General features: G+C 35.8%; 3 protein-coding genes across 3 annotated transcripts; 1 reads left to right on the forward strand and 2 right to left on the reverse strand.

The window, feature by feature from the left end:
- On the reverse strand, positions 1–855 carry CBG25750 (the record flags this gene model as incomplete). Its single annotated transcript, XM_045240709.1, has 5 exons — positions 1–117; positions 166–414; positions 461–574; positions 621–734; positions 781–855. 5 exons carry the CDS (start codon positions 853–855, stop codon positions 1–3), a joined length of 669 nt encoding a protein of 222 aa, XP_045099014.1.
- Positions 856–3498: 2643 nt separating this feature from the next.
- On the reverse strand, positions 3499–4098 carry CBG25749 (the record flags this gene model as incomplete). Its single annotated transcript, XM_045240710.1, has 3 exons — positions 3499–3675; positions 3730–3858; positions 3907–4098. The coding sequence occupies 3 exons, from the start codon at positions 4096–4098 to the stop codon at positions 3499–3501; spliced, it is 498 nt and encodes a 165-aa protein (XP_045099013.1).
- Positions 4099–5576: 1478 nt separating this feature from the next.
- On the forward strand, positions 5577–8119 carry CBG25748 (the record flags this gene model as incomplete). Its single annotated transcript, XM_045240711.1, has 7 exons — positions 5577–5664; positions 7228–7332; positions 7473–7556; positions 7613–7666; positions 7718–7816; positions 7863–8000; positions 8067–8119. 7 exons carry the CDS (start codon positions 5577–5579, stop codon positions 8117–8119), a joined length of 621 nt encoding a protein of 206 aa, XP_045099012.1.
- Between the last annotated feature and the right edge of the window lie 1488 nt (positions 8120–9607).

The raw sequence follows: 9607 nt of genomic DNA on the forward strand, positions 1-9607 counted from the left end.
TTACATATGACTTGCCTCGGCAGTGATCTGATATTTCGGGAAAATCGACGATGGTGAAGCAATTCCAGGAGATCGAACTGGGCTGCCTGGGGTGATCATTTTCCAAACTTTCGCTTTCTGAAAAAATGTTTTTGGATGAAGTGTGGTTGCTGAAAAATCGCTTACCTCTTTCTCTTCCCTCATTTGCTGAACTCTCATGCTCCTTCTCTTATTCGAAAACCATGCTTTGACCTGCTTGTTGTTCAGACCTGTAACCTCCGCAAGTTGCGCCATTTGCAAACCACTGGGATGATGAGAAGTTTCGAAATAAGCTTGAAGGATTTGTGTTGTCTCTTTGCAGTGTGATCTACGCGTGCGTTTTGTTTTCGGTGGTTTTTTGAAGTTGTTCGTGAATCCTATTGGAGAGATTCCGATCTGAAATTAGGATTTTTTTCAAAATTGAAGCATTTCATGGGCGTACGTCTTCCGGAGCTTGGATGTTTTCTGGGATCTCTATTTTTCTTTCCATAGCCAGAAAACTGAGTGACAATAATGGATCAGGAGTTGTCAGAATTTCCATTGGCAAGATTCCAGTCTTAATATCACGATATTTCTAAAAATTGAGTATCGCATGAGCTCACGTTTTCCAAAACTTGGAGGTTTTCTGGAATCTCCATTTTTATTCCCACAGTCGAAAAACTAAATGACGATCCTGCATCTGGAGTCTTCATAAGTTGGATCGGCAACATTCCAATCTGAAATTGGGATTTTTCATAAATCGAAGATTTCTCGTTGGCTTACGTCTTCCGGAACTTGATGGTTCTCTGGAACCTCCATTTTTACGAGTTGTTGAGAAACCAAGTGAAGATGTTGCATTTTTCTGGAAAAGTCTTTAAAGTTAAAAATAAAATTAGTGAAAAAGAAGGATCAAGAAACGCCACAAAATCCAAGATTTAATACCTGAAATTCCAGAAAACTACGAAATGAACAAATAAAAAGTTTCTGATGATACATATTTGAAAAAGTTGAATATTTTTGGATGGAAAATGCAGTAGCTTATATTGTTTCTATCTGAACAAATGTAAACTACTTTTTCGAGAAGAAAAATCTTCAACATAAAAAAATGAATACTGATTAAAACGTGGGAACCAATGACACTGAAACAACTGAATCTATAATACGTATCAGAAAACATAAAAGCAAACATCAATAGGGTGGAAATTTCATTTTTTGAGGTTCAGAAGAATCAAACTAAATTCTAATGAAGGTGAATCTTTTTTATAAACATTTGAACTAGTTATAAACAAAAGGTGTAAAAATCGGAGGATGGTAATTCGATACTTCTTTTTGTATTCTTGCTGAAACAATTTAAATCGTATTTGAGAACATGGATGTCACATAGAAAGAAAATTGAACGACATTTTTGTATGCGATGTGTTTATTCTGAAAAATAGAAATAACAATTTGATTTAAACCATGAAAACAATTGCTCATCCCCGATGAGTCATGATACCACTATTAGTAGACGATTGAAAGGGTGGTTCCGTTTTTTTTGTGGATTTTGAGAGGAATAAGTGATATAAAAAAGAATGTCATGTGGAAATTTAGCATAGTTGCAACGGGCCGGGCCGAAAGATGAATTTTGTCAACCCGGCCCTTCCCGGCCCGTGACCCGGCCCGGCCCAACCCCGGGCCGGCCCGCCTCCCACAGTTGAAAAATTTCCAATAAAAAATTTGGTAATTTTTTGAATTAAAAAAGAAAACAGTTTACATTATTTAACAAACTCAACAAAGTAAAAAGTAGTCAAGAAATAGTTAGTTCTTGTTTGAATTTTTGGAAAAAATTTCATAACTTTCGAAAAAAAAAATCACCCTTTGTAGAAATCCCGGCCCGCCAAAATTCTCAACGGGCCGACCTGCGGGCCGGCCCGAGATTTTGCAACTATGAAATTTAGGAACTACAGTACCTCAGAAATTTGTTCTCATCAAGCAGAAAGCAGTATTGTGATAACGTTTTCGATAAATGGGGACCGATAACATTTAACCTATTACATTCGAATTATTCAATATACCGTATTTCTTTAGAGGAAATACGGGAAGCCAGACAAATTGACATTTTTTGCCACATAGAATTGAAGCAACAGGTGGTCAAAATGCAAGTGTCTCTTTTTTGGGAGAGAAATAGTCCGGAGGAAAAAATTGGAAGAATAATGACAGATGTTCAGAACATGAGTTCAACAGAAACTTGAAATGAGAAAGAGAGTAACAAGGGATCTGATTGAATAATCAAAACTACGGTTGATACAGGTCACCGGAAGTCATAGATTACTGATTTAGAACCTCGCGAATTCCACTATTGCAGAATACTATATACGGTTTGCAGGACGAAAAGTATTGGGATTAGAATATCAAGCCAAAGAGAAGCCGTGAATGTAACAGGGAACATAACGTATTTCCTCTAGTTCAACCACATTCAACCCGCCAACTTCTTTCAGCGCAATAATCTCAATTCCTGTGAAAGATATCAATAGTTTGTCAACTGATAATCGGTGCTTCTACATATTAGAGTAAATACCGTATTCTATTATTCAGCTAGGCCTATTCGGTGCCAGTGTTTTTCCTATTTCCAAGTCCAGATGCTCTACCAGCTTGTGGAAAACTATTCTAGTAAATAAGTTTCTTCCAAACAAAAAAAAGAATCTGGCAACAAATTCGATCGCCTGGCACGGATGACCACAGCTGTGTGAAGTTTTCATGTTTGATGCAGCACTGTTCGAAATTCGAACGTAAAAAGTATAGCTACAGATGTTGTGTGTTCGAAAGAGGAAGAAAGAAATGAGAAAATCGAAAGGGATCTTAGTGAATAATGTTAAGAAATTGAAACTACCGTTGGTCTGAGGATTCGATGGTCTTTGGAGTCCACGGATTCTTTTTGGAGTTTCAATTTTTGGCGAATTGTTTCAATTTTACCCAAAATGGTCAGAAATTATTTTAGTACCCGCGAAATCAGGGGCATTCAAATTTTTTGAATGTAAGCTAGACAAAGTGGATTTTATGTTTATTATAAAAATTGAAAAAAAACAGAGAAAAAAAATGAAAGGGGAGGAGACAACAAAACGCCGGAGAGTCTGACAGTGTCCCAATGACTCAGCAGACAGAACATGAACAATTTGGAGGAAATGAGAAACTACAGTATCCGCGAAAATGAGTCATCTTTTACTAGAGGGCATCTCTTTTGCAGCTTTTTTTGATAAATGAAATCCGGAATACATAGAATATGTTTTGCTACAAGAAATATTGAGTTTTCAAGTAAATTTATACTTAAATAATTGCTTGAGGTTATTATTTAAGTATGAGATTTTCAAAAAATTAGGACTAGCATAGAAAATAGGATTTTTTCTTTTTCTTAAATTGGTATCGAGAGGAATTAAATTTTTAGAATAAATTCTACATCAAAAATGAGCTTGCATAAATTTGCAGGCAAGGCAAGAATAAATAAACGATAAGGGACTTTTTAAACTATTTCTTTGAGAGAAGTGAATCAATATCAAATGTTTTGATGAGGCGAGCTGATGGTTGAATGGTTATCACATTGTTTGAATTGATCATCGGCTGCTGAGTTTGTTGGAAAGCATAAGAATTAGCCAGTTGGGCAGCATGTGAATTTGCTAATGGATGATAGTAACCAGGTATAATCTAAAAATCCGAATTTTATCCGTTCTGACTACCTTTACTTCGAATCAACCATACCTGTGGAACAGCTTGTATGTTTGAAGATCTGAACAATTCTCCAACAATAGCTAGTAAAACTTTCACCAACAAGATATTTGCCGAATAAGCTTCAGTTTGTACTGGTAATCCAGCCTGTTGCGGTGCTCTCTGAAAAGCAAAGTTTTGAACGATGTCTATCAGGTGAATAACACTCACCTGCTTTCTTTTACCCATCTCGTATTCCTTCTGTCGTCGTCTCCGGTTAGCATACCAACTTCTGATTTTGTGCTCTGGCAAACTTGTCTGTAGAGCCAGTTTCCAAATCTCGAATTTACTTGGTCTTGGCTGCTTGGCAAAATGTGACTCCAGAAACGGCGTGTTCTGTGTCACCAATGATTTTGAATTCATTTTTGGATTGTTTTTGACCGAGTAGAGAAAGTTAACGGCATATATATACCTGCAAACTATTCATTAAAAAATGAGCTATTAAAATATAAACAATTGAATTGAAGACACGGGAGAGGATGACAAAAAAGCAGAATCGATGGCACATATTTCGGAGGGTACAACGATTCGGGGCACAAATGGAGGCCTTTTCTCATAAAGTATAAAACAACAAAAATGGAAGACGTGTGAAATAAAACAAGGCAGACAACCCACTTCTCGGGTCATCAATTTCAGTGGGTGGAAGTCAAAATTGAAACACGGAAGATAATTGTCAAGATTTTTACGTTTCTGCTCATGTTGGTACGAATATGCATCCATCATGCTTGAGAAAGGAAAGGTTTCTGCATTGAAAAAATGAGAAAACCAAAAATGAAACCTGAAATGAAACATTATCCGTTCTCGGGACCAAAAGAATTCCGTATTTCTGAAATTCTGAAATTCTGCAATTTTGAAATTCTGAAATTCTGAAATTCTGCAATTCTGCAATTCTGAAATTCTGAAATTCTGAAATTCTGAAATTCTGAAAAACCGCCGTTTCTCCTCCACAGCTCCGATTTTTGGTATCAGAACAATAACGTTCCGGAACTTTCATTTTCATTCCTTTTTCCGTCTTCCTCTTCTTCCGAATTTTGGTTTCTCATTTTTATTTTATAGAACTCTGCATCTCGACTCTCAACCCGTCGTCTGATTTATTGGTAAAAAAGAGACGCAGAGAGTATTATAAAATGTTCATCGGGAACTTTTTATTTCCGATACTGTCGGACAGTTCTCGTTTTTTCTTCCGCTTTTTGATATGCGAAAATTGTCCTAGGACAACTGTTTCATTCGATTTTCTCAAAAAAATTTATTCCATCGCTCTTCCCCCACACACAACCACTCACAAAAGCCAACGCACTGTTTTTTTTTCTCTCCCTCCTCTCACCAGAACTCTTCAGTCAATATGCGAACCGGCGTAAAATGTGAGACAGTTTTGGAATATTGTGTCTGTCCACTCTTTCTTTTTTTTCATACTTGTAACGGGCCGGGCCGGGCCGGGCTTTTTTTTCGAATTTCGGAGGCCCGGCCAGGCGGGCCTGCCATTCCACAAGTTTTGAAAATTTCAAAAAACACATAAGGTGGACCCTTATGTGATTTTTTTCGAGTTTTTAAAAATATTTTTTGATCAAACAGAATTAATCCAAAAAGCACGAAAAAAATATAGAAAATTGTATTGAGAGCTTAAAATTCGTTTTAAAATGACAAAATTTTTGCTACCGAGCCTTCCGGGCCGGGCCCGGGCCTTGAAGTTTTCCTCAGGCCCGCCCGGAATTTTACAAGTATGCTTTTTTCTCTTTTTCGCTTTATTTTTGTATTAACAACATTGAAATCTTACAGATTTCTTGGTTTAACAACAATCGGAAGTCCACCAAAATGAATTTCAATAGAATGGTTGGCCAGAAATGGTTCCCGCATTGCGAAGAGAAGTTGAGGCAAGAAAAGAAGCGATGGCGCAGATGGAGCAAGAGATACAAAAATTACAGGCTCGTGGTAAGGTTTTTATATCTAGAAAAAATTTTTTTCTCGATAGTTTTCACAAAAAACGTTAAGAACACCTCGGGAAGAAAATTTTTTCTCAAAGTTTCTTTTACAAAATTCATTATGTTTTGACATTGAATTTTTCGAATATTAAAAAAAATTCAGAATTTTTTTCAAAAAGTTCGAATTTCTGACGATTTTTAAGCTTTGGAAACTAGTTTTTGAAAATCCACACAAAAAAAACATTTCTTAAAAATCGAACTTTTGACCTTAAGGACGATGAATTTCCGTGTCATAACCCACTGAAAACTCAAAAAAAATGTTGAAAAAAAACTATAAAATTATATTTCTTCAAAAATTTGAAGCAATATTTTCACACCTCAAATACCGCATTTTCGCTGATAGAAGCCTACCTCTATTTGAAGCCCACCTCTAAAAGAAGACCACCCCACGAGGTGCTTTGAAAAATAGAAGCCCACCCTCTAATAGAAGTCCATGGGCTTCTATTAAAGAACATACGGTAATTCGAAATTCCAAAACGTTTCGAACTATGATTTTATAACTTGACAATTTCTCAATTATTTTATTTTCTAATTTCTGAATTTCAGAATTTCAGAATTTTAGAATTTCAGAATTTTTTCCTGAATTTCAGAATTCTTGAATTTTGAATTTTGAAATACTGGAATCTCAGAATTTTATAATTTTGGAATTTTGGAATCTAGAATTGCAGAATGAAAATTTCGATTTCTCCAAAACACTGAATTTCAGAAGTCTTATCTTACGAATTGTCAAGTTTCTGTTACGAACGAATTGTCAAGTTTTTTGGATAAAGTTTTTTTTTGAAAATAAATCATTGAAAAAAAGAAGCCCACCCTCTAATAGAAGTCCACTCTGAGAAAGAAGTGAAAAATAGAAGCCACTGGCTTCTATAAGAGGAATTACGATGTTGCTGTGAAACTCACCAGAGAGGTTATTTTTCGAAGAAAAAAACTAGTGAAACTAGAAGAAAAATGGTTAAAAAATCTGTCTGGCATTCTTGGCTGTTTTTGAATCGGCCATGAGCTGCTGGGACATAGATTGGTATCAGATGAAAAATGATTCTATGAGTTGAGATCGCTGTTCTAGAAGTTGTGATGCTTTGACCACGTTTTTCATCTAACACCGTATTTGCTCACTTCTAGGTTCACTTCGAGTTCAATTTTCTCGGTTCCTATGAGGTATCAAAAATGTGTCAACTATTAAAATGCTGGTGATACTATAAAAATCATTTTATCAGTTGACTACTTTTTGATATTTCTCATAGAAGCCGAGATAATTGGGCTAAAAAGTTCACATTAAAACAAGACAAATTACGGCGTTCAATCACTTTCACCTTCATGTCAGAAGACACACTGTAATTCCAAAAAAAGCTCCAAAGAATCGCTAACTTTTCAACTCCTTCTGTGTTTTTAGAACAACATCTCATGGCCACCAATGAATCTCGCATGACTCAAATCACCGATCTCACCGCCGAGTTGCGCGAAAAGAGTAGGGTTGCAGAGAATATCTCACTAGCTCCAAATATTTTTGTTTCAGATAAGTCTGCTGCAGTAAACGAAAAAGACCGTAACCGTCTCATCAGTCAACTGGATGCGTCGAAGAGAGAAACTGCTGAATTCAGGGCCATGATCAGAAAGAAAGGTAAATGTTGAAAATTGAAAAAAACTAAATTGAAGATTCGCGAAAGAATTGGGAACAAATAAAATCATATCTTTCAAAAACGCTAGGTTCAAAGTTGATTTTCAAAAAGTTGGATTCCTAAACTATATTGCATTTTTCAGACAGTGAAATCTCTCTGCTCCAGGGTACTAGAGAGATCCTGCAGAAGAAACAAACATCAATTGGCAGATATTACGTTGCCAAAAGTAAGCACCGTTTATTTTGAAACCGATGTTCCACTAAGAAATTTGATTATTTACAGTAAATGCCAAGGATAACAAAATCCACCTCGCCAGAAAAGCGAATGATATGTATTGTGAGAATTTCAAATACCACCCCAGTCAGTATAATTCTTTTCAATTTTCAGCGGCGCTCATCAACCAGACAAAACAAGACCAGACCAACTTCTTCAAGAAATTGAAAGACTTCCTCGAAGTTGGACTACTTGCTGTTGTAAACTCGAGAGGTATTGTATTGCTGACACAATATTCATATTATTTTTCTAATTTCAGTGAACGAGTTACATCTAAAGACCGCCCAGCTTCTTGATACCGAAGAAAGAATCAAGAAAATAAACAGAGCTGTTGTTGCACTTCGAAACCATATGCAAACAAAAAAGGCGTTAACGGCTGTCACAACCCCAGTTACAGGTATTTTCTATGAGTTTTCATTTTGCTCTAGACCTTGAACAAATCTCATGTTTTTCTGTCTTTCAGCGAACATCAATGCAAACGACGAAGCTATGGATTTCGAAAGCGGAACGGCTTGAAAGTCCGACAGTCAAAGTATCAATCTTTAAAATGTTATTATCTAAATTTTGTAATATTTATGATATCTTTTTTTCATTTTAAATACTTTCTGGATTCGGCCGGTCCCCATAAAATGTTCCATTTTTTATTTATTTTTTGCCTCCTAGCAATCCGGATCCTATGAAAAGAAAACATTGTTATAAATTTAAGTGGATGTCGACGAATTGAGAGTCGGACGTTAATTGGCAAGATTTTTACGTTTTCTGATCACGTTGGTGTAGTTCTGCAATTCTGAAAATTCAGAAATTCAGAAATTCGGAAATTCATATATTCATAAATTCAAAAAAATGGAAACGCTACCGTAACTTTTCAAATCAATTTTGAGAGAAATCAAACAAATTTAGGGCCTAAAAGCTCACTGATTCCTCTAGTGAATCTTCATTTTGATCTTCCCCGTTCACGCACTGCTACTGCAATTTGTGAGACTAATTTTGATGTAAATTGAACAATTTCCAGGCTTAAAATCTCACTGATTCCTCCAGCAAATCTTCTTGAAAGCGGAAGCGGAAACGGAAAAAATCTCTAAAAGCCTGGCAAAAAACGGAAAACGAAAATGGAAACGGATTCCTCACATCTCTGCTTGTTCTTCCGTGTTAAAGCCGGAAAAATTGTCTTGTCATTCTGGAGAAGTTGACCAGAATTCGAACGAAGAAACTGATCTGCTTGCTGGATTCCAGTTCAATGGACCGATTGTCAAGAACAAGAAGTTGAAGCTGTCCAAGTCGAGAAGCAACATCGCCAAAAAATGCGATTTGGGCAAATCTTTTACATGGTTAATAAAAATATGACTAGAAGCTAGAGAATGTGTTTTAAACTGCTATTACTGTCTTTGTTTTTTGCTTCTTTTTTCGTTATTTTCACAATTTAAGACAAACTTTAGCCTCAGAATCAATACTAAAAAAAATATATAATTACTTGAAAACTCGTATTTTTGTATCAAAAAATGTCCCCCTGTATTCCAGTTTGCATTCATCGATGAAGATACTAGAGAACTGCCCTCTATTGACAGATGACTAATATTCATGAGGTACTGTAGTTTCTCATTTTCTCCAATTATTTGATGATCTGTTTGCTGAGTCATTATGATACTGTCACTCTCTTTTTTTGCAACGTTTTGCAATCTCCTCCCCTTCTGTTGCTTCTCTTCTGATTTTTGCAAAAAAAAAAGATTTTCCAAAATTTATTTTCTTTTTTTATTTTTTAATTAAAAACTGCCGAAATTTTCCAAAATGGGCGGAATGATAGTTTCTGATTGTCCATGCTGTTTCGAATTTCCAAGAATAAATATTTCCGGGAACATTAAGCTCGTTTAAGTTGGAATTCTGCTTCGAACTCTTCCTCGGAGAGTTTTCGTCAAAATTGTCAAAGTTCCAAAAGTGCTCAAAAATTCTGAATTTTGGCGAGTCCGAGTTTCGTTCCACTACTCTCTGAAATTTTTAGTTCCGGCT

The sequence above is a fragment of the Caenorhabditis briggsae genome (genome assembly GCF_000004555.2).
Source record: "Caenorhabditis briggsae complete genome, chrX, whole genome shotgun sequence".
Taxonomy (NCBI): Eukaryota; Metazoa; Nematoda; class Chromadorea; order Rhabditida; family Rhabditidae; genus Caenorhabditis; species Caenorhabditis briggsae.